This window comes from Colossoma macropomum, unplaced genomic scaffold, assembly GCF_904425465.1.
Source record: "Colossoma macropomum unplaced genomic scaffold, Colossoma_macropomum, whole genome shotgun sequence".
NCBI lineage: Eukaryota > Metazoa > Chordata > Actinopteri > Characiformes > Serrasalmidae > Colossoma > Colossoma macropomum.
The window spans coordinates 28,624,779-28,651,021 of record NW_023494798.1 but is presented as its reverse complement, the minus strand read 5'-3'; the positions used below and the strand labels follow the sequence as shown (position 1 = coordinate 28,651,021).

At 39.4% G+C, this 26,243-nt stretch overlaps 1 protein-coding gene across 2 annotated transcripts in view; it reads right to left on the bottom strand.

Moving 5' to 3' along the window:
• The window catches only part of si:cabz01090165.1 (uncharacterized protein LOC100333421 homolog), a 267,664-nt gene that overhangs the window by 35,663 nt on the left and 205,758 nt on the right, over positions 1-26,243 (bottom strand). The window contains exon 3 of one of the 2 annotated variants that reach the window (XM_036584828.1): positions 9-450. In XM_036584828.1, the coding sequence (XP_036440721.1) occupies positions 9-440 (432 nt within the window). In that variant the 5' untranslated portion in view covers positions 441-450. Of the gene's footprint in view, positions 1-8; positions 532-26,243 lie in introns of those variants that run through there. The other variant, XM_036584827.1, reaches the window with a different exon arrangement.

Below are 26,243 nucleotides of genomic sequence, written 5' to 3'. Positions count from 1 at the left end.
ATCCCTACCTGGAAGGCTCCATCAGAGATGCTGTGCAGCTGGTTGTTGGCTAGAATGAGATGGCGCAGGTTGACTAGGCCTTGCAGGTGTGTGTCGTCCAGTGTGGTCAGCCGGTTGGCGTCCAGGTGCAGGGCATGCAGGTCCTGCAGGTCAGCAAAGGCGTAGGGCAGGATCAGGCTGATGGTGTTGCGGGACAGCGTGAGGTGGATGAGGCTGCTCATGTTGGCGAAGTCGCGGTGACGCAGCGTGGTTATGAAGTTGTCCATGAGGCGCAGCTCGGCCGTCTGGCGGTCGATGTTGGGCGGGACGAACAGCAGGCCGGTCTTGGCGCACAGGACGGTGTAGGACGGCAGCAGGTTCTGACACGTGCACCGCTTGGGGCACAGCATAGAGGCCGCAGGCAGCCAGAACAGAGCCAGGCACAGCAGAGCCCTCTCCATGGCTGCTCTCCTGCAAACAGGACAGAGAGAAAACAGAGAGAGAGAGGCTTTAGCACGCATGCTGAACACACACACACACTCAGGCTCAGTTTCTCACACATTCACACACACCAAGAAGGAGAGAGGAGCTCTTACTCTTACTCTGTCTTCTACACATCTAAGTCAGAGACCATCCTTTGTTTATTTAATTTCCAGTCAAAAAAAAGAGGAACTGATTTTTCAAAATACCTGCATAATTAAATGGTTAATATGTCAACAAACTCATTCAGAGTGGTGTAAAATGCTTAGTTCTAGAGAAACTTATTGGTCAGAACTGTTCACAGTGATGGTGATAGGAACCAGACGTCTCAAGTGTTTCATGCCTTTTCTCAGTGAGGCTTCTTGACAGCTACACATCCTTTCAGACCCATAGCGCTGAGTTGTCTTCTCACAGTGGAAGGATGGACAGAAACAACTGTGGATGTTTTCAGATCTGAAGCAGCTTGATTTTCTCCTCTCTCTCAAAGATGAAAGCTTTAACTGCCGTTTATCTGATGGGGGCAGTTTTGGTGGTCCACCAGGTCTTGCACAGTTGTTAGCAGTCCCATTTTTTTTCTATAGCTTATAATTATTTTTCAAATTCAAGTTTTGGAAGCTCCTGCAAGTGGATCGTACATGTAATCTCCTCAGAAATATCTCCTGAAAAAATATATAACTCAATAGCAGCTTTGACTGGAAATTAAATACATAAGGGTGGTCAGTGACATCTGTACAGTACTTTGTCCAACATGCTTTACAGCTTAACTCATTTTATAATTATTGGCCACTTTATTAGAAACAGTTCCCTTGTAGCTCCACCTTGCTGATGTACAGTTAGAGCCTGAAGCCCATCTGTTAATGCACACTTTGCATTGGCCAGCTTCTAGGCCTTCATCAGCTGTCAGTGTCTGACCACTGAGCTGAGCCTGGCTGGATATTTTTAGGTGGAGGACCACTCTCAACCCCAGCAGCACCACTGTGAATACACTCATTCGAGCTCAACAATTTACCATGCCACCACCACATTTCAGTGCTGTGTTGAGAATGGCCAATCACACAAATAATATCTGGTCCTATGGTGGTGCCTATTTCAGTGATTACAGGGTAGACAGGGGCTGATACATAGTACAACAACAGGGGGCTGCAGTCATTAACTGTATTCCTATGAAGTGCAACTATATGGTGGGTCCACCTGATTAAATGACAACATAGCAGTGGGGAACCCTCAGGCTTTCAGAAATGGCCTGAAGAGAAAGAAATCAATGTCTGTACATTTTAGTTCATTTGCGTTTAACACAATGATAATGCCTTTTGTTTTGTAATAATACACTTCTTTCATAACACTTTCATAACAGTTTGAAAAACCTCTTAGAAAACTGTCCAATCAGGACTGTTCCCATGATATCTAGGTAGGTACAGCTCTCCCATTGGTCAGGGTTTCAGGAGCTAAACTGAAGGCCTTACAAATCAGATTAACGACCAACATAATTAGGAAGTGATGGTGGAATCAACCAATCAGGTTTTAATAGGATCAAAGTTATGAGATAATGCAGACATAAATATGTTACTGACTGCAAAAATAAGTGGTAGTCTAACCAGGTTTGTCTGCTGCAGTAATACAGGTGTATGCAAAAGTTTGAACACCCCCGGTCAAATGACACGTTTTGTCGATTTTCTGAGCGAAAATAAATGAACTCATCCTCTACAGCAGGGGTGTCCAATCTTATCCGCAAATGGCCACTGTGGCAGCAGGTTTCTACTAAAAATGAGCTGAAGCACATCTGATTACACTTGTTTAATTGGTTGGTTTCAGTCTTCAAACTGCTGATCATGTGAGCTCCTGCTTTGTTGGAATGAAAACCTGCAGCCACACTGGCCTATTGTGAATAAGACAATGTACTTTTTACTTATTTTCTCTTAGAAAATTGACAAAACATATAATGTGACCAGGGGAGTTCAAACTTTTCCACAGGACTGTAGGGGAAAACAGGGTATATCGAGCCAGTGCATAAAATGAGCCACCCTTTGTATTTAGGCATCCAAAGAAATAACTATGTGATCACAGACTCAGGGAGGTCTGATTGAGACGAGCATGTGACAAGTGGTGAAATCATAAAGGTTATGATGTTATCAGGCTTGAGACACTGTCACATAATAGTTTATGACAGTATAAGCTTCACCATGAGGTCATAAACTTAAGCATAACTGTGAGTGTTAATTCATGTGTGAAGCAGTTTTCTGAAAATGGGGGTTGTGGGTTAAATTGTGCCACGATTAAAATAAAATGTATATTCACTTAAATCTAATTCGATAAAATACATTCATGCATGTTGTATTGCAGTGACACTGCAGAATTTCCATCGTGCCAAAAAACTACAAAACAAATTTGGGCTCAGCTCCATCGGAAGATCTGAGAAGAGCAGTCAGCCAAGTGTCAGAAGGGAAGTCTATATTCGGTCTGCTGCAAAGGAGCAAAAGATAGACAGATTGACTCTAATAAGATACATTGAGAAACCTGATCAAGGAGAAATTCCCGGTGCAGGTTATTACAGACTAGCAAAGGCTCATCAGATTTATGATGATTGGATGGAGTGTGAATTTGCCAACCACATCGAAAGACTTTCCTGCTGAAAAAAAATCATACAAAAAGGTTTCTGGTATATCCTCGTGGGCCGATAGTCACTGATGGCATACTGTGTATCCTGATGGGTTGAGATTACAGTGTATTGGGTTAACAGGCAACCTGGGACAGAATCCAGGTGCATTTTATGGTGTCCTAATGAGATTCCTAAGGGTGTCCTACAATAAACTAGTGGTCTCTAACAGTAAACAACAAGTCGATTCCCATTAGAAAGCAAAACCATCAGGTTTGAATCCTGGTTCTATTGGTCTTTTTTAAGCAGAGGTGCTAACCAGTTACATGGGCTATTCTTGGGCTCTTGAAGTGCAGGGAGCTTGCATTTGAGGTGGCTGAGATAAATGGCACTTCAGGTTCACAAGTTAGTTTGTTCTCTTTTAAACCTATAAATTGCATAACAACACAGCCATGCTTCCCTGAATAATACTACTTTGAATAATGTGAACTAGAGTGGAGAATTACCGGAGTGATTTTATTTTGTTCTTTGTATAATTAGGGTATTTAAGTGTAGCACATGGCTCAAATGTCCCTCTCCCCATGCTGAATTTACCCTTGCCTGGGGGCAAGTGGTGCCAAAGACCAAGTGGTGCCAAAGACCAAGTGGTGCCAAAGACCAACTTCATACTTCTAAAACTGTAATAGCTGAACAGTTTTAATTTCTGTGGATGCACAACATATAAAATTAAAATGTTTTTTATGTAAAATCATGAATTATAAAAAGTGGCTTGCAATATATGGAAAGTATTTTACAAGCTTCAGAAGGCTGCGTTTAATCTAGAACAGACAAAGAATGTCCATGTGCACCAGCATTAGTTTAGTACTAACATACTATTAGCAACCCCATAGGGGCCCTAGAAAGAAAATCCGCAGAGATCAGCATTTTTTTCTCTTTTTTCTCAAAGCTGTAGCTCCAATAGTCATGATTTGCCACAGCAATAAAGTAATGTTATACCTCTCTCAGTTTACCCCTTAACATTCCAGGCTAATTACATACAAAGTCTTATTCAGTAGCTACAGAGACTTCAGTGGAGCTACTCTGAGGTTATAGAAGTGTGTAACAACATTTTTGGCCTGCCGTTGTGCCCATGGCTTGTTAAGGGGTAGACACACAGCAGAAGCTACAGCATTATAATGCACAGAACATATACATATTAGCTTATGATATTCATTACAATGTGCATAATTACATTAATGACTAAGCAGCTTTCAGTTGGTTGCTTTTTTTGCGTAGTGCTGTTAAATGCCCTGCAATCTTTAATTACTCTCCGTTTTTTTTAGCTATGACTAGGCATACAGTGGCAATGAGGATCTAATTACTCAATCACATATAAAAATGGTTACTTGACCCAGTGGATTAAAAAAATTAGCAACTGCCACAAGCAAAAGAGCATGACAGTAGGATTCAAAGATAATTTATTTAATTCCCAACTGCTCCTACAAAAGAGCAGAATTAGACTCTGTAATGTATTTAATGCTGTTAATGCAATCTAGCATCATAAAATGATGCTGCCACTGCCTTCTATAATATGGACAGGCAGGAGCTGCAGAGAGAGAGAGAGAGAGAGGGAAAGAAAGAGAGAGAGAGAGAGAGAGAGAGAGAGAGAGACTAGTATGCGTGCGTGCGGCATGCTGCAGCCCATCTCCGCTGGCAGTGTGCTAGTTTTAATTGCCCTCCACCACGTCAAATATGACACTCGCCTCTGCCTCGCACAAATTTATATATGATACTGCGAGGCCATCTCACAGGCCTTTTTTTCCCCTTTGCATATGAATATGAATCACCGTTTCCGTGCTATCACTCGCTGCGGATGCTAATGAATATCAGATTTGGGCCTGCTTTTGTTTATTGTTTGTGCAAATGCTTCCATTTTAATAACTTTTACATAAAAGCACATAAATGTAATTATTTTCAGCGCCTCACACAGCCCCTCTCTGAATATCAAGAAGCTTTGCGTGTGGAGAGATGAAAGAGGCTTGTCATCTGCAGAGGAGGAGGAGGAGGAGGAAGGAGGAAGGAGGACAGAGGATGAATGCAGGAGCCATTTTACCCCACTCAGCCAGCAGGGGGAAGCGTTGAGCTTCATGCATTGTGTGCACACAAAGGAGATATGGCAGGAAAAGCAGGGTTTAGAGCACATGAGTGCTTGAGTGAGAGGCGTTGTGTTCTGTGATGCATCCAGACCAGCTTAAGCTCTGACTACATTACAGACGCAGCCATGACAAGCCTTCAGTTAGAGAGAGAGAGAGAGAGAGAGAGACATTATCCAGACAACTAACTAAGAAAACTGTGATTGTAGAGCAAAGTGGAAGCTGTCTTCTTTATGTAACGCTAGCTAGCTCTCTGTCTCACTCTCTTTCTTTTTCATACTCACTGGGCCAGAACTACTAAGCCCTTTGCACCAGTTTGATTTCAGGGGTATAAAAATACATGCCTGTAAATCTTAGCTCATTTTTGTTTAATAGAAAATTGTCCCGTCAGTTTTCCCCCATGCTATCTAGGTAGATACAGCCAAGCTAGCTCCGCCACTGGTTAGGACTTCAGGAGCCGATCAGAAGGCCTTATGCACCAGATTATTTACCAACATAATTAGGAAGTGAAACTGACCAGGGCCCACTGGCGAGTCCCAAGTTTTATTATACGCTTCTATAACCTAAGAATAGCTCAGCCAGTTTGTCCCTGTAGTTACTGAATAATAAGTCTTAGATTGTAATAAGCCTGGTATGCTAAGAGGTATAAATAAAGCATATGGAAAGTTTTTTACAAGTTTCAAATGCCCGTGTTGGATCTAGAGTGGCCAAAGAATGTTCATGTACACCTGCATTAGTTTAGCGCTAATGTACTATTATAATCCCATAGAAGCATAACTTAGCATTATTTTAGAGGTGTAGCTCCAATTTGATTCACATTTTGACATTGCAATATAATGCAATATCTCTGTAAATTAAACAAGACATACATCCAAATGCAGCACAAACACAGCCATGTCACGCAAGCCTTGAGAGAGGGAAATTATCCAGAAAACTAAAAAAAAAAACAAAAAACCTATGATGGTAGGGCAAGGAGGAAGCTAACTATCTCCTTCTCTCTTTTTCCTTCTCATACTCACTGGGCCTGATTAACTAAGCCCTTTGCACCAGTTTTAAGCACAAATCACATGCATTCTGTCATGTCAGATGCCTTCATGCTTGATATCATGACAGCTTGTCACATGCTAATATTTGCTGAGTGTACTCTAGCTAGTCATCATGACATCAACCATTATGATGTGTGATAACAATTACTGGTAAATGTAACAAGACACAGTTATATTAGTGAACTGAATTTGTTATAACAACTCAGGAAAGGGTATGACATTTGTCATGACATATTTATGGCATGGTTATGGCAATGCTATGCAACAAGGTTCAAGTATAATGTTGCCAGTTTGGGCAACTAGCAACATCCAGTTCTGTGTGTATCTTTTTCTGTCTTTAGAAACCCTGATGTAAATTATTGATTGTGTCCCAAACTTGTTGCTTCTTTCAATAGGAACAGTCATAGTGGCTAAACGGAGGCACAAGCCTTGAAAATGTGCTGAAAGTTCAGAAATGCATGTGGGAGAAGACTAAAATATACTTTGATCCAGGCACAATAAGCACTTGCTGTCTGTATTTTTATTTTTGTTTTGTTTATCTAAAATTACACCACTGTAGAGCTTTTAATGAGAAAAACTTAATTTAACAGCATTATTGAACTTTCTTTTTCTCTTTTATCTTCAACATGTTAATGGCCTTTTTAAAGTCTGCATCTCACAAGCATTAGAAGCCGGTCGCATCAAGTTGATTTTTACACACAACAATCTTTAGAGTTTACTCAGCATGGTGCAATAAAGAAAAAAAAACTGCAGACAGAAAAGCCTTACTGATGAACAGATGGTCAACAGAGAATGACCAGACTGGTTCGAGGTGACAGAAAGGCTACAGTAACTCAGATAACCACTCTGTACAAATGTGGTGAACAGAAAAAGCATCTCAAAATGCACAACACATTGAATCTTTAGGTGGATGGGCTACAACAGCAGAGCAACACCAATAGACTACATTGAGTTCTACTTCTGTCAGCCAAGAACAGAAAACTGAGGCTGCAGTGGGCACAGGATCACTAAAACTGGACAGCTGAAGAGTGAAAACACGTAACCTGGTTTGATGAATTGTGATTTCTGCTGAGGCACTCATATAGTAGGGTCAAAATTTGTCACCGACAGCATAAATCCATGGACCCAAACTGCTGTGTCAACAGTCCAGGGCTGGTGGAGGTGGTGTAATGGTGTGGGGAATATTTTCTTGACACACTTTGGGCCTGTTAATACCAATCAATTGTTATTTGATTGTCACACCCTATTAGAGTATTGTTGCTTATCATGTGCAACCCTTCATGGCCATAATTTATTATTTTCTATTATTAGAAAATAATTTATTTAATTATTATTTATGATAATTATTATTGGCTACTTCCAGCATGATAATGCATCACATCACGAAGCAAAAGTCATCTTAAACTGGTTTCATTAACATGACAGTGCTCTTCAGTGGTCTTTCTAGTCACAGGATCTGAATCTAATAGAACACTTTGGGATGTGGTACAATTGGAGTTTCACAGCATGGAAATGCACCTGAAAAATCTTCAGGAATTGCATGATGTAGTCAAGTCAACATGGACCAGAATCTCAAAGAAATGTTTCCAACAACTTGTGGGATCCATGACATGAGGAATAGAGCCTACCCCAGTATTATTATAATGTTCTGAATAAAGCACTCAGTGAGTGTATACATATACAACCTCATGCACATGCATAAAATTTTATTTATACATGCTGTCAAAAAAATGAGTTATTCTTTACATTATGTGAAAGTTTCATGATGAATAGAATAGAAATGGTCCAAAATCACTTTGAATAAAATCTTTTTTACATAATCTTACATTAAAAGTTAAGAAGGTTTTTTTTCCCCACTGAACAGCAACAATATGAGCATGTATGCCTGTGCATTGAAAAAGTGCTGCATGAATTTACTTGATTCAAATGTGTACATCACTTCCCAAATATAATATCCCACATTAATTACTGCCAGAATAAGTAAACTGAAGAACATGCCTGTATTAATACAACATTGGCTATTTTATTCATGTAGAAATGATGTATTTAAATCAAGTAAATTTGATGCAGGACTTTATTAATTTCGGTGTATATACACACACATACAGCTTCATTTCTCTTTCTCTTCCAGCACGGGTGGCTTAACACTTCCCTTCCACCATCCTTCCACACCTGCCATCTTCTCTCTCAGCATGAGGCAGTGAGTCAACCCCAGCATGGGCAGGGATAAGAGGGATAAAGGGAGACGAATTACGCACAGTCGCCTCCTCAGGATCTGCCATGTTCAGTTTTTTAATACGAGGGATTGGTGCTTCAGGAAAATGCATGTAAGAGTGTACGCATAAAGGGATTTTGGCCCATATGCTTTTCCATAGGTGTTTATGGAATTCACTACAGCACCATTGGTATGGACTCCAGTAGCTGGGAAAAGGGACCAAATTGAATTAAATCACGTTAGAGAGCAGCAAGGGGTCTCATTAGCTGGTGCTGCAGTGCCATCTTGTACCCAAACCAAACCAAGCTAATACAAATTCTTATTTGTATAATGTTTTTTTATGAAAACATTGCAATAAAAAGTGTTGTATATGAATAGATGACACAATGGATGAAAAGATTCCCTCCTGCTACAAATAAAAGTGACAGTGGGATTTTAATATAATTTATTAGAATTAGTGCTTATAATGTATCCAAGGTCTTGAATCTGTTAACCCTATCAAACCATGCATGTTGTTTGCGATCCATTCTGAAACTACAGCGATGGTCACTTCCATTCATTTAAACCTGCCTCCAGAGGAATAGCATGACCACGTTGACCAGACTGAAATGTATCAGTGTGTAAAATCAGCATTTTCTGTTTTCTGCTGTATTTTCTATTACTGTATAAAAGATGCATGTGGCTTCCATTATTGCTGGATGTACTGCAATTTTGTCAGAGCAAACAATCATTCAGAGCAGATTTCAAGTCAATAAGAGCTTATTCTTACTTTGTTTAAGAAAATTATGAACAAAACTTTACAGAAGTGTGACTTAGATTTATATTCATGTGCTATCTTGTTTAAAAATGCAGTTTAAAAAAATCCAGATTTGTTTTTATAATGTTTGTACATCAAATAAAATGCAAAAACAGCATTGTGATTTAATGGAAAATATCAGATTAAAGCCATGTTTCTGTGTCAGCCTTTAAGGTTTAATGCAATCTGCCACAGTTAGGCCAAGTAAGATGAGCATAAAATAGATGAGTTAAAAACAAAATTTACTGTAAATTTCAAACTAGTGTTGTCAAAGGTGATGAATTAACAATAGATTAACACGATTAATTAGTATCATCACAATTTTTTAACACCCTTAACGCATTTTCATAGTTTGACCCTTGGAACCGACTGTGGTAGTGCAGGCTGAAGCCCAGCTGCAACACACTGTATGTTGCTATGATAGAATCTGTGATTGTAGCCCTCTTTCTATACAGCTTTTAATTGGCTTTTAAAGCAACATCTTTAACAGACTATGCTGGACAGTGCTCATGGTAGACCTACAGAAAAATCAATAAGTAGCAAACTGACAAAAGCATCAGTAAAGTGGAAATCTACAGTTCCCCTCGAGAGCCTCCACTGTAATGAGAATATAGGAGTTGTATGAAAAAGCGCAAGCAATAATTTTAGTATCAAATTTGCGTGAATTATAAAAAAATGTGATTAACAACACAAAAATGATGCAATTAATCACAGTCCATTATATAAATCATTTGACAGCCCTAATCTAAATGCAAGAAGGAAATAACGAATAAAAATTCAGTTCTTCTTGCTCTGTCCCTCCCTCTGCCTCCCCTCGTTCTCCCGCTCGCTCTGCGTATTGACAGGATACATTAATATTTCAGAGAGGACACAGGCGAGTGCGTGGATGTTTGACACAGTGTGTAAAAATTAACCCCTCTCCAGCCGCAAAGCCTTTCAAACCGAGTAAAAGCACGCACTGAGCATCCTTGACCGTGTGAATATTTAATACAACCTCCCGACACGCTCCACGTCCAGGCTGTATGGCAGATATACAATGGAAGATGCGCGCTAGCAAGTGAAACTGGGGCATTACACTGTTTTCCATATGAATTGTTAATGGAGTGGCACAGAGGGTACGTAATGAGGACATCCTGGGAGAAGAAGCAGAGTGCCATAAACTAGAACAGCGGCTTGCGACTGCACACACACAATATTACACAGCATCCGAATTCTTAAAAGCAGAAATGCAAAATGTCTTATTTGCTAAAAAAAAAGCTGTATTGATTCAGACGGATTTGCAAGAAAGTAACATACTCCCTTTTTCATTTTTCAGTCTGAGCCATTTTAAATGTTGAATTCTTTGACTGTGGCTTCAAAAGCCAGCCTTCAACACATCAGCCATGTTTGCTGGAATGAATCAATGAAATGTGCAGTGATTATTGCTTGGACTGAGTCTCAGGGAGTGTGTCTGTATACTGCTTGCTTTTAGCTCTGCTGTGTGTTGAAGAAGAGACTAAAGCTGCAGTTAACGTTTCTACACTTCAATGTCAGAAGCAAAATGGCATTCATTTGAATGGAAATTGCGATGAAGTGTTTTACGTCGCAGACTTCAGGTGCAAAACAGCTTGTGGGCAAAAATTGTGGGCTGTATTGACCTCAGAAGAAGCAGCCTTTCATATAGCAGCACTGAAGTTCCCAATAAAGTGCTCATTTTAGCAGTGGCGAAGCACCGCACTATATGTTTCTTCTCAACTGGCTGCAAATTGCTATATACGTGACAGGAGGCATAGTATGCAGTCAGTCAAGAGCTAGATTAGATGGTATAACTATGATCCCTTTTACATCTGGCATAATCACACACCCTGGGTGGTCCAATCATAAATGAACAGCACTAAGTACAGGTGTGATCAAGTTTCAGTGCATTTCGGAGATGCATTACAATCTGATCATTCAACTTTCAGTGGTGGATCAGGGATGCATATAACCACATATAAATTATAGTGTGAATGCTAAAGTGTTCTGGTATGTCCTTTCATGAAGGACCACCTTAATAATCACAGCAGTTTTTATAACTTAATTGGTTTTATGTAGTAATTCCATGTAGTTGCTATTGTATTCCAGCTTGTTGTTAGGGCATCTCTTGGTGGTTGTTAGGTGGTTGGTAAGGTGTTGCTACTCTGTTGCTAAGGTAATATGGGTGGTTGATAAGGTGCTTCTGGAATACTTGTATAATTATAACACAAAAGAAGTGTGAATGTATAGTAATTCCAGGTAGTTGCTATCATATTCTAGCTTGTTGTTAGGGCATGGCTTTGTGGTTGTTAGGTGGTTGGTGAGGTGTGGCTACTCTGTTGCTAGGGTAACCTGGGTAGTTCATAAGGTGTTTCTAGAATACTTGTATGATTATGACAGAATCTGAAGAAATTTCTGTATGCAAGGAATAAGGCTGAAAACTGATACTGGCTGGCCGTGATTTTCAGGCCCTCAGGCGGCACTGCATTAAAAACAGACATGATTCTGCAGTGGAAATCACCCTGTGGGCTTCCAAAAACCACTGTCTGTGAACTCAGTTCGTAGCTACATCCACAAATGCAAGTTAAAACTCTAACATGCGAAGAAGAAACTACAAATACACAGGATCCAGAAACACCACCGCTTTCTCTGGGCCCGAGCTCATTTAAGATGGATTGAAGCAAAGTGGAAAAAGTGCCCTATGGTCTGACAAATCAAATTTGAAATTCTTTTTGAAAATCATTGAAGTCATGTCCAGCCTAAAGAGGAGAGGGACCATGCAGCCTCTTAAGCCAGCATCTGTGATGGGGGGTGCATTAGTGCACATGGCATGGGTGACTTGCACATCTTTGAAGACACCATTAATGCTTAACGATATATATATATGTTTTGGAGTAACATATGCTGCTGTCTAGACGAGGTCTTTTTCAGGGAAAGCCTTGATTATTTTAGCATGACTATGCAGCACAGCTTCGTAGTAAAAGACTCCATGTGCATAAACTGGCCTGCCTGCAGTCCAGACCTGTCACCCACTGAAAACATTTGCCGCATTATGAAATGAAAAATATGACAAATGTAAAAATCCTATATCTATCAATAATAGGAAAACATTTCATTTTCAAAACTACAGCAATTGGTCTACTCAGTTCCCAAGCACTTGTTAAGCACACTGTTGTCCCAAGTGTTGTTAAAAGAACACAGTTGTAAACATGCCTCCATCCCAACTTTTTTGAAATGTGTTGCTGGCATGTAATTACTAAATAACTGTTAACTGTCAATGATCCTGTAAAGTTTTGTGTTTTTTTCAAGCCAACTTAATTAAATCATGTTCCACCTCCCACCAACCCCACCTATCCACTAGCTCAGAGACCCCCCCTGATACCAATACATCATGGTACAGAAGGAAAAAGCACTATGAATACCAAATTAGGCATTAACTTTGAGAATAACTGAACTGGAAATACAAAAATGTGCATGCAAATCAGATAAATGTTAATGTAGTGTGAATCAGAATAATACTGTTCCGCAAGTATAATCCAACAAGCTAAGAATTTGCTTAAATAAAACCAAAATACTCCAAATTTTCAAGAAGATTTTGCTGATTTGAATGCTTGATTTGACCGACACTGCTTTAAATTGTGAGTAGTTCACTACAGCTCACCTTCTTTCATTGCAACTGCCTTGCAGATACTTTTGAAGCTGAAATTGAATTCTGAATAGTAAAATATGCTCATCTGCTCTTGCGGTGACTCAGTGTGTATATTCACAAAGAACCAGAGCAACCAGCTCCTTAGATGTCTGCAAAGAGCAGGATCATCTGACATGAATGAGATGGAGCTGCTTCCATGGAGAGTTTCGCTACAGTCTCCAGTGCTCTTCTGAATCTTCGGTGATGAGTGATGCGCTTTTTCTGCTTTCATGCGCCTAGAATGAGAGATTTCCTGTACTACAGAGACGAAAGTGTACATAAGGACAGACGACACTGTTCCAAGCACTCCACGGGCTCCTTTTCGTATTCAAATTACACTACACAAGAACCTACGCAAGGACTAGTGTACCGCTTTGTCCTTGTTTGCACTGTTTTTCACCATCACAAATAAGCCAGTTCCAAAAAAATAGAGACAAGACAGAAACACCAACAGAGCTCTGTTCATTACAGAAAGCTATTTTCATCAGCGCAGTAGTAAACGCATCCCAATTACTCTTCTAGGAAAGCGTAAAGATCTGGAGGGAATCTCGTGCATGCAGGCGTGTATTTGTAATGCACTGCAGAGTTACTACAGCAGAAACTGTATCCCCATTAGCTCCCTACCTCACAGTAAACTTCAGCTTCCCTAAAAAAAAAAAGCTACCAGCTCTACCATTATGTCTATTTGCCTGTGTGTTTGAGTGTGTTCTCTCTTGGCACTGGTCGCAGCAGAGCAAACAGGAGAAGTAGGGCAGTGGTATTTGAACATGGGGAGCTTTCTTCACTGCCTCCGGAATGCTGTGAGCTAGAACAGCCATCCCAGAGGAGCCTGGATGCGGTCCATCAGCTTCAACCCCAGGCATCAGGGCATGTCCAATAATACCCGTCACCACAGAGATCAAGCAGAGGTCATCGTCTGTGGAGGTCGGACGCTCATCTTTGCTAGTTGACTAGGTATTCGAAGAGGTAGTTGACTAGCCGTCATTTACCGTAGTTGCAAGTCAGACAAGATTTCATTTTATCAAGCAAGGTTCTGATGGCTGTGTCCACTGACATTTCAAAATTAGGTGTTCCACCTTGTTACCAGCAGCTAACGGTGGACGCTTATGGGATATTCCAGCACATTATCCACCTAAACACCTCGACTCTCGTCACATGCAATCCGGGCGAATTTGCCTCCAAAATCTGCCAGAAAAGTTTCAGCCACACACCATGAGTGCACTCCAGCCCATTTTCTCTACCTACTCACTCGCACTCATGCCAGCCCTCATCTCTTTAGCCAAAACACAGTGCAGGTGGAGCACTGGGGCGACAAGAGGGACTACTCCTAATTTACCATAGTTATAGGGAAGGAAAGTGGTCAGATCACCCTCTGTTTAGCTAAGGTGCAACAGTGCAGCATAACATGCCATGTCACCCCCAGACTCAGATATATTTGACCATGTTCTGATAAGCAAGATTAAAACACTTTTTTTGCTTTGAGTTATGACACAATCAAACAACATTGTAGTTCAGCTGTATTGTAGTTTTCACAGTTATATGGCTAATCAATTGTATTTGTAGCTACGGTGCTTCTTAAAGTGCCAATTTTAATGATTTACAATCATGATATGAATAATGAATGCAAATTAAAAATTTACAATCAGCCCTTGGTGGAAAGGTAGCACCACTTAAACCTATAATATTTTGCCATAAAGTGATCATAAAATTCGTCTCCCTCCCTCGGATCATGGTCATGCACCCCCACCCTGATGCACCAAGTGATGCTGCTCTCCTGGTGATGGTTTGATGATTAGAGATCGGGCATAGTAAGGCAGCAAAGTGACCAAATCTCCTTGTACGTTGATTAAATATTGTTTTATTTAGTGTAGTATTTTATTAGTTGATCTTTTTTATACTGTTCCTTTTGTGTTTAATTACGACTCTATTATTATTATATTATGCTATTGTTTGGTGTCCACTGTCTAACTGTTTTATTTCAATAAATTAAGAAGCAACTTATCAAACCATAACAAAAACATTGCGGTTTGTAGATTAATATGCATTAGATATAAGTGTTACGCTGCCAGTAACCTTCAGGTAAAGTTCAGGTGCCCCTTGTCAAATTTCATGCTTTGAATAGAAAATAATATCCTCTGCAGGGGGCACACTTCTGCACACATACTGGACAATTACTTAAATTAATCACATTATTTGCTGAATTAAAAGTGCAAAAGTTAGGGAACATTCTACATTTTTTTTTTTAATATGTTAAACTTAGCAAATAAATTGCTGCTGTTGGAACAAAACCTTGATCTCTGAAATGATAACTTTACAGGAGAAGGAAAAAACATACTTTACTTTTAATGTAAGTCAATGGAACCAGACCTTTTTCCAAGTCATTTTGGGCTGTTTCTTTCAGTTCATTCATCATGAAATTTACACACAATGTAAAGAGAGACAGGCATTTTCACATTATGTCAAAAACTGAAAAGCGATATAAACGATACAACGTTTTGTTCCATCAGCAGCGAAATAGAAACTGTGCACTAAACTAACTAAGCAAAAAAAAAGCCCAATTAAGTTCTCTGTAGAGGATGTGCTGACTTATTATTACTTGTCATAAACATGTAAGATGACCCAGAGTCAGTTCCAACTTTCGCATATGACTGTATGCACACACTATTGTAGAAACACCCTTACATTTAAGGGTTAACGACGGCCAGTTGGGAGGAAATAGAGGCTGGTTTATGGCCATGCTGTTGCATGCATTGACCGCTTGAGTGCTGAATAATTGCAGGCTGTTGGGGTTGTAAGAGAAAGGCTGGGTCGAATGAGCCCTCGCCTAGCAATTAGCCTTTACTGTGTATTAACTGGAGTGAAGCTGCACCTGCATGAATTACCCAAACCAGTGCTTACACAAAGATCAACATTCAACCAGAATAAAAGGTGTGTGGAAGTGGAGCTGCATACCGCAGCTGTGTGTTTACACCACTCCATAGCAGCGTCAACCACTAACTGAATACAAACCCACATACAATGAAACTAACGCTCATAAACACGTACCTCAGAGTGACCAAAGGGACACCAACTCATTTTAGGCGGGGAAAAAAAATGTCCGTTAGTAATTGTCCCCTGCCACTGAGCGTTTCTTAACTAGTAATTACACTGCAACCCTTAAAAATGAAACACTATGACTAGCGCACTTCTGTTAGTTGGTTACAAATCAATTATACACTGTTGTACTGTAATTACTCTGTGTATGAATATTATAATCCATCTCAATTAGCATAATACAGCTAGTTTTACAATGCAGGTTGTGTTTTGGGCGTGGACAGGGCCTGAACATTTCTGCTGAGTTATTTCCGGGCAAGTATTTCTATAATACAGGGCTTGGGAAAAAAAAAAAAATACCGTTCCTGGAGCTCCATCTACTAGCACAGATTTCCCATTTCCATATTTATGCATCTATGAATATTCAAAGAGCACTTCCTGTTAAAATCTATCATTTTAATGTAGTTTCACGTACCTCTCTCTCTCTCACACACACACATGCACACAGCTCAGTGATATTCACACATCATACACAAAACACTACTATATTTGCAGCAAGTTTGAAATCAAGCTTTAACTACATTACATTTCCAAAAGTTTTTAGATGCCTGTTTATCCTATGTTTCCCCCAAACTCAAGGGTATTAATAGGGACTTTGTCCCCCTTTGCTGCAGTAGCAGCCTCTACTCTTCTGGGAAGCCTTTACACCAGATGTTGGAACATTGCTGTGAGGATATGACTGAAGCCATAATGAGGTCAGGTGCTGATTTATACTGAAGGTTTTGGATGGAGCTCCATGACTCCAGAGAATGCAGTTCCACTGCTCCACAGCCCAGTGCTGGGGGGCTTTTTTTCCCATCCCAGCTTGGCATTGGGCATGGTGACCTTGCGGTTGCTCTAGGGCATCCCATTCTATTGGTCAGTGCTTTTCTATGGAGATTTCCCAAGCTGAGTGTGTGCATTTGAATGCTTCTGTCTTCAACTGGTGCGCCTTTGCAGATACTTTTGGAAATATATGTGCAGTCACACTGGCACAGAAAGAAATAAGAACCAAGCATGTTTCACAGGGAAAATTAAGGACCAATCATGTTTCAGCTATGCCAGACTGGGGTTAGTTCCCTGCTTAGGCAAGCATGCCATCCTAATGGTCTACCTCTGGATTATGATTAAATTATGTCACTCTATTATGAGTCAAATGCTGTAAATGATATTCCAACACTAAGGTTGTTTTCACACCTACTTCGCCTACCACACCTACTATACCAGAGGTTGGGCTTTGTGGCATTGTATCATTTTCATTTGATTAGGTTGGTTTTTTTAATGTGCAACCAAAAGTGCACCAAATTATACACACTGTTTGTTTATCAGTCATGGAAGTTGGTGGGCATACAAGCTAGAGTTTGACATATTGGTCTAAAATCTACAAGATCTGTGCTTTATTGGGTTCAATTGGGTTCGGATCTCCTTTTCCAGCTATGTTTCAGGTTCAGATTTCACATTCTGGTTCTCATAGCTCGCCTTCTACTTATATTTTTTCCTACATTTCCCACTGCTTTGGCTTTACTCTTTACTTCATAATTCCTTTCTCTTAAAACAGGTTTTAATCTGCATGTTGAAGTCACCCACTCATGTCGACGGAATTTAGCACCAAAACGCTAACTTTACAGCAAAAAAAACCTCCTTGACTTTCAATATATGCTGACGTACTTTTGAACCTTTTCTGTTACTTTGTCTATCATGAAATATTGACACGATGTAAAGATCAACTGACGTTTTCAAATCCAGTGAAAAAAAGAAAAACAACAAAATAATGGAGGTTTTGAGCAAGGGTTTTGTTCCAACCGTGACAATGCACATGTTCTACAGAAGTAAACTGAGCTTTAGCAGCAGACTGTGCTGCAAGACCAGTATAAGCATCTGTCAAGAGTAAAATGTTTAAAAAAGCTGATTATGCAGACGGCACAGCGGTGAAGTGCTGCTAGAAGAAGAGAAAAGCACACTTTGATGTTGCGTTCCCTGTGATGTGGGTGCAGACCATTGTAAAGATGCGTCTCCACCAGCAGCACCTGAAACAGGTTTGACTTTGGAAGGCAGCTGAGAACCTTGACTTTTGGATTTCTGTTATTTAATGTGTGTCTGGAGTTTTCTTAACTGTCAAGATCAACCAGTGAATAAAAAGAAACACCAAACAAGGTAGCATGGACAATATGGATTAAAAATAAATAAATAAAGAAATCAAATAAAAAATCACAGAACTTTTTCATGATACTAAAAAGCCAAAATTCACCAACAAAACAGTAGTATTGTGTTTAAAAAAGCTTTATAAAATTGTTAGTTTGTTTTCATTATTATTATTATTATTATTATTATTATTATTACTATTATTATTATTATCATTCATTGTTTGCAAATATAAGCTTCTTAAGGATGAACAGTGGGAAAAAAAAGCATCAAAAAATGATGTCATAATGGGCTGATGTCCAATCAGCTACTTGTTATTGTATGGTTAATATTCATACAGGCTCTCTATTATTTGTGCAGTGTTCTAGAAACACTGACGATACTCAAGATATTGATAGTATTCTGATGGCCTCACAATCGCGCTCCCACCATTTTGGTAGCAACATCAAGTTCATTCAGCAGTGCTGTGGTGGTTTGTAATGAAATAACAAGGCCATAACCGATCCAGCAAAGGCACAAAAACACGTTTTTAATTAAATTTTTAAATAACATTTTTAAAGCATATTAACTGATATATTTGAGTGTTCTACCCTGTTTTGTTGCTGTAGTGATAACAAATCAATGCTAAAATCTAAAGGGCTGAGATTTGCATGAGTTATTATTCCAGTGTCCCAAACCGCATGCTAGCCCACTTTATAGTATGCAAAAAATAGCACATATACCATTAGAACTGCACTCATTAGTGTAGGACATCAAGTGCGAAAGTGTGTGTGTGGTTTGAGACGCATGGTTAGATCATGTGTTCAACAGCTCCAGCGGATGATTTGCTTTGCTGTGCTGCTTGCTTGCTTCTTAGTAAACATCGCCAAGCCAAAGTTTAAGGTGATTTTTTTGACTAAGGATGCATTTGTTGAGGTAAGCTGAGCTGTATATTAGCCAACTTTTGAAAATTGTTCTACGTTTAAGGCACGTGAGTGTAACTGTAGCACCATTTTGGAACGAAAAATTCAAATGAGAAGCTGGTGAATAAGTAGCTGACTTGAGCTTTGTATATATATATATACATATATATATACATATATATATGTATATATATATATATATATATATATATATATATATATATATATATATATATATATACATAAATCTCATGCACTGGGTTGGTCTGAACTTACGGATCCAGTCTACTGCTAATCTTCTCCTCGTACAGTTTTTATCCACCTGCAGGGTTGTAACTGCAGTAATGGTGATGAGACAAGCTCTATCAGAGCACAGTCAAAGTTGCAGCTTGCCTACCAACATGGCGATCGGATACTATTAATACTCAAAAATGTACATTGTGACAATTTTTTGCGTTAACATATTATCAGATTGCACAAATCTACTAATAACTCTGGCTATTGTTACACAAAAATCCACATCACCAAAAAGCAGTCAGAAGGCACTAGTTTATTCCAACCCCCAAAAAACATCCCCGTTCCTCCTCACTCGCTCGCTCATGCTACCTTTCTTCCCTCCCCTCCTTTAGCCAAAACACCGTGCAGACGCAGCACCGGGCGACAAGACTGACAGGAGAGTTGCGTTGCGACACACACTCTGCGCAGATGCACTTGACAGATCCATCAACACACTCCTCCCTTGCAGTCAGCGCTACCATGGCTGCCAGGGCCCGCACGTCATCTCCATTACATTAAACAAGCAAACGCACAGCCTGCAACGAGCCGCCGTCCGCCCCACATTCAGCCGCCATTCAGGCCCTATGGCGGCCGGCCCACAAGAGTGTGACTGTCAAGTGTGTGAGCTGACAGTAATGGGGCTGAGGCATCAGCGCAGCAGCAACACTAACACTAATCCAGCCAGAGTGGCAAAAGAGTAAATGGCATTAGCACTAGTAATTACTGCATGATCCCCCTGCCTGTGCTTTTAACAGGGATGACCTTTGGTTGGGTAAGCTGCCGAGAGAGTTCAGTACACAGGCTTACACATAAACACAAACACACAAACACACATACTCAAACACAAATATAATACGACACATGCTACGAAAAGCATGTGCCTATATAACCATTTAATGTCACGATAATTATGTGACATTTTTTTCATAGTTTACGATAATCACAAAACATTAAGCAAAAACATAAACACTACATATATAAGACAATACATGTACATGTATGTAATGTTCTGAATGGTTTGGTGTGAAATGCTCCATTCTAGAGAAACTTACAGAGTCAGTGGTGGTGATAGGAACCAGAAATAGGCCTCTATAAATATGACAGATTTTAATGCCTCTAAACACTCCCTCACAGAAAGTTATTACACAAGATGTTTATGATTACATTGTCTGATGTCTGAGATATTGCTTTATAACAGTTTTGCAGTAAGATTTTGGCCTAAAATGTATTATTTAAAGTATATTTATGGCAGAGAGGTACATGTAGGGCATTGTAGGGCAAAACAGTTCCCAGATTTCTTTTAGATTTACTGCTGTTATTATTATCATCAACATTACACATAAAACTCAGATTACTCATGTAGTTTCACTGGTCATTTTGGAAAGTACCACTGAAAAAAGTCAGTAGGTTTCTCTACAACACACATTAAACCAATTTGAATTACTTGTTTACACCTCAGCAATTTAATTGCAATTAAAAAAAAATCCCAAATTTTACTCCAAAAAACATTTTGAAAAAATGCTGGAATTTGCTTTTAATTTCTGAAATCCTTGTTGACACTCTCAATTCAGTTTCCCTTGACAGTTTTTAACCTTGCTAGTTCATCATATATAAGATAAAATGCTTGTTTTTTCCTGTAATTTTCTGCACAACATTGTAATTTTAACAGCCTCTAAAACATCTTCTGATTTTTCATGACATCACTGTGCACTAGCGGATGGAAAAGATAATATTAACCCATGATACTGTATTTGACCTTCACCTTCACCTTTCACCAAGAGAAAAAAGAGACCCTCCCTGATCTGGTGTTTCATAAATAGTCACTCATTCTTTCATCTTCTAAGCCACTTATCCTCCTGGGTCATGGGGGCTGCTGAAATTTACCCTAGAGCTAATTAGACGGAAGGCAGAAAACACCCTGGACAGGTGACCAGTCCATCACAGGGCAGACACACAGATATATACATTCACACCAAGGGTCAATTTTGCATCTCCAATTTGCCTGATTGCATGTCTTTGGACTATGGGAGGAAATCCACATAGACACAAGGAGAGCATGCAAACTCCACACAGAGAGGACCCTGGTCACCCAGCCAGGTAATCGACAGCACTACCCACTGCGTCAAAGTGCCACCCTATAAATAGTCACAGCATAGAGAGGAGAAAATATATATATATATATATTTATAGGACAATATATTTGCTTTTAACATTAATATGAAGATAGTGTTGATGATAAATATACACAGTGTATTTGTATAATAGTTGTCTTATGTTAATAACAACTTTGTGGGTATTTTCTTACTTAAAGTAATAGTGGAAAATCTAACATCAATAATAATAATAATAAAATCGAAGCTATGGGATGCTCAAACTTTTGGCAAGCGGTGTAAACGTCTAAACACACACATGTGCGATTGACACATACTAGAAGTAACCAGTGAAAATCAGTGAAACCAGTGAAAGTCATACAGGGTCACTGTATAGGACTGTAACTGTAATAATAACTGGGGTTATACTGCATAAGAATGCATGATGAGACCCAGGCCTTTAGGCAGACACAGGCTGGTCTTGCTGAGCCATTCATATCCTCCCTTCTGACCGAGTCACACGTTTCCCAATGACTGCAGCCTCATGATGAATACTTTTCAGAGTAAAGCACAAGCTCTAAGCTCAGTCGTTCACTCGGATAAGCGAAGTTTCACAGAACAGCAATCGCATCCGCCGGTCGCTTCATCTGACACAGCCAACTTTATGGGGCTGTAAGCAAGCCTGCAGAACGTGATAAAACCATAGCCGAGGGAACAACATGGGCTGATAGCCAATAAAAGCACAGAGATGATGCTGCTTACTATGCATCACCCCTATCCTGCATGCACACTGAGCAACACTACTGTTTAAAGTGTAGCAGTGAGGGGTGGCAGGAAACATACACTGAGTGGATTTATTAACCACTTAAATGGCCAGGACTACGGCTGTGTATCGAAACTTACTACCTTTATAGTTAATACCAAATTACTTCTATACCACAGAGTGTCATTCAGTATTAAATTTCAGTACCTAATTAGTCAGTATTAGCATCTGTAAGTCACAAGCATGCCTGTTACAAAATCTAGATTGATGAGTTGTGGTCTAAATTTACATTCTGTAAGCATGCTATTAAGGTCAGTGCCCTCATTTCTGGTTTAAGCCACGCCCACTTTCAGTTTGTAATTAGAATTAATAGATGATATCACTGAAAAAGGAGTGAAAAAATGTTGCTTTCAAATTATTAAATTTAAAAATGTATATGTTCTACATGCATAAAGTATATAATGTCAACACAATTGCCTTTGTTAATTTTACTTACTTTCAGCAAGAATGGCGATTTATATCTTGGTATGTAGACAAAAAGGTATCATATAAAGGATTGTATAGGAATCAGTACTTAAACGAAGGTAAAGGTATTGGCACCAATATTGAAAATATTTAATAATACCCAGTTCTCCATTTAATCAGCTCCACGTATCATATAGGTGCACTTAATAGTTTTAGAGTCGCAGACTGGTTCTCTGTATGCTTTTACCAGCACAACACACACTAACACACCACCACCACGTCAGTGTTACTGCAGTGCTGAGAATGATCCACCACCCAAATAGTACCTGCTCTGTGAGGGTCTGTGGGGGTCCTGACCACTGAAGAACAGGGTAAAAGGGGGCTAACAAAGTATGCAGAGAAACAGATGGACTACAGTCTGTAATTGTAAAGCGTAGAAACAAGCAGGTGGTCATAATGTTATGCCTGATCGGTGTATATATATAATATATATATATATATAAAACGTGTGTGTGTGTGTGTGTGTGTGTGTACACTCCATAGGCAGAGCCTTATATTAGCCACACCCCTGCATTTTAAAGCAGGAATTGAGACTGCATCACATGATGAAACACAAATTATTAATATGAAAAGTAACTCATAACTTCTGAATGAGTACTACATACTGTAATCACAGTGACATTCATACAGAGTGAGGTGTCACCCAACGTCAGCTGGAGAAATCTTGTTAGAAAGCATTTAAAGCAGGGAGGCCTCTTGAGAAACTGAAACCATGGCAAGCTTGAAGGTTGCAAATGGTAAATATCACTCTTCAGCCAGAAGATTCATGGAGTTCATTTACACACCCACACCAAAGCAAGAAGCAAGGCCGTCTCACTGAAGGGGCATTCAGTGTCCACCTCCTCTAACAGCCAAACAGCAAAGATCCCAGAGCAGAACTAAAGACCAGGAACCTGGCCAACCAGGCATGCAGAAACACAGGCCAAATAAACCTCTACAGCAGACTTTCCTCTGCCTCCTTCAAGAAGCACAGAAATGAAAGGATAATCTTCTGAGAGCACTGGAACAGGATGAGGCCACAGACCAGGCACCAGGCATCAAAATACATTTACTTTACAAAGACCGACCGTGCACAGAGCCAAGACCCACTGAACTATAGTGATTTTCATCGAGAGAGTATCTGTCCTGCTTCAAATCAGGATTAGGCTTTAAAGTTCAGTCCGTAAATAACTGGACACTGACATAATCTTTGTTGTCTTGATTCTGTGCACCAGAATACTAGATGTGATATGAAACAATGATTTTGAGGTTAAGGTGCAACTTCGAATGAAACATACTAGAAATGCACATCTTTTTTAGTGCACATCTTTCCTATCCATATAAGGCCTAGTGGAGCTCCTTTACCTGTATTATGGCACCTCCTTTACCAGGGGAGGTATAACTGGCCATAACTGATGGAATTACTGCCAAGATCAGTGATTTTAATCCAATTTAAATCTACCTTATGTGTGGTTTCACAGTCTGACAGGAATAATCATGAAGAGACTTTAATCCAGTATGAATCTGCAATGTGTAGTTTTTACAGTCTGATGGCAATAACTGTGGAGTGATTTGAATCCAGTATGAATCTGCAGTGTGTGTAGCTTTTACAGTATGCCATTAACAATAGTGGAGTGATTTTAATTCAGTATGACTCTGCTGATGGTAATAATTGTGGAGTGATTTTAATCCAGTATGAATCTAAAGTGTGTGTAGTTTTTACAGTCTGGCAATAATAATTGTGTAGTGATTTTGATCCATTATGAATCTGCTGTGAGCAGAGGCCTTAATTTAATTTAAAAGTTTACTATTTTTAGTGTTGTACTTTTAGAAATGCAAAGACTAGAAATTATTTGACAAAATTCTCCTTACCCCAGCTAAAGTGGGCATCTTGCCCCATTCGTAAGTCAGAATGTTCCTTTACAAGACACCCCACCCCCATAGCGCTGAAACTTTAGTTGATAAAGACACACCATAGAAAAGAACCTTGGCCCCCTGAACTATACCTATCTTGAGAGAGAGTTTCTGTCCTGCATTGAAATCAACACCTCCAGGGAAAGGCTAACAGGTTCCAAACGTCTGCTGTGGGATGAACTATCTCTAACGTCATCCCTCACAGGACAACCCCATGGGGTGGCATCGAAAAGGGCACTGTGGCGACAACACAGCTGTGTTGTGTGTTTCAAGCATCGTCATGGGAAAAACTAAACTGTAGATGTCTAGAGTTATTAGAGTTGTTTTGCTATAATCTTTTAATATAATACACAATGACATGCTTATTCAGTAGTTAGTTACATAATGAGCTACATTTAGATTGAATTTATATTATGTACTGACAGGTTTAAGTCTGAACTTTGTTTGAATGTTCTGAATATGTAAATGATTAACAAATGCTTATCTTTTTGCTTATCAATGAGAAACAATCAATATAAAATTATGGCATGCTTTTATTATTACCAGTGATAAGCGGCGGAGCCCTCAGTGTTGTCTAGGCCTTCAGAGAAGACTTGAAAATTTCTGAGAACTAAAAGGTCTGTCATTTTTACTTATTTTTTATTTAATAGAATCATCCTATGTCTAGTTTTTGAACTCCGCAAGTATTGTAGTAATAACCTTATTTCATTGCTAAATTTTGGTTGGAATGAAATAGTTAAAAACTATTAATATAGTAGACACAGCCAAGTGAGTGCTCCCATTGGTTAGACCTTTTAGAAGATGAACAGAAGTCCTAATGTTTCTCATTTCCAATAGGTGAGACTGATTTTGTGAGAAAAAGAAAAATCAATGTAGGCCTTCTGGAAGCCCTAGAAACAACAATGACCATGAATACAAGCTGCAGTCTAACCAGCGTTAAGTTAGTTGTTAGAAGTGGATAACAGTGGCAGCTCTATGTTAGCACTCTTTACTGAGTCATTGTAAAACTGCTACATACAATGTAATATATATTGCAAGCTTCAAATAAATCATATGCAATATGTTTTACAAGCTTCAAATGTCCATATTTAATGTATCACTAGCTAACATACTGTTTAAAATCCCACAGGTGTGCTAGCAGAAATCACCATTCTCATAGAGATGTTTTTTTTTTCTCATATTTTACCAAGTTTTAATATTTATAATCTATACTGAAGGTCTAGCTCTAGTAGTCATGGTTCTCTACCAGTGATAACTGCTACCTCTAAGGGTTAGTCCCCATCATGTGAACTATGACAAATGAATAAGAACAGAGAGAAATAAATATATCTAAAAGTCATGAAACGTGAGGTCATCTGAGGCGTGAGGGGGATGTCAGGTTGCAGTGAATTCTGTGACTTCATACTTGAGCGGTGATGTTGCTGTTTTCAGGGTGAGAAGGCATCTGGAGCTAACATGCTCTCTGGGACCTGTGTAAGTGTGTGTGTGTTTCTTGCCCCAGGTCAGGGGCGAGAAGGGCACTGAGAGAGAAGAGGGATGAAACTTATCCAGGAGCTAGAGTAACTGCTATGTTTCACTCAAAAAAACAATAAATAAATGAATTAATTTATAATATAAAAACAGAAATGGAACAGCTTGTCCCTGAAACTACAAAGCT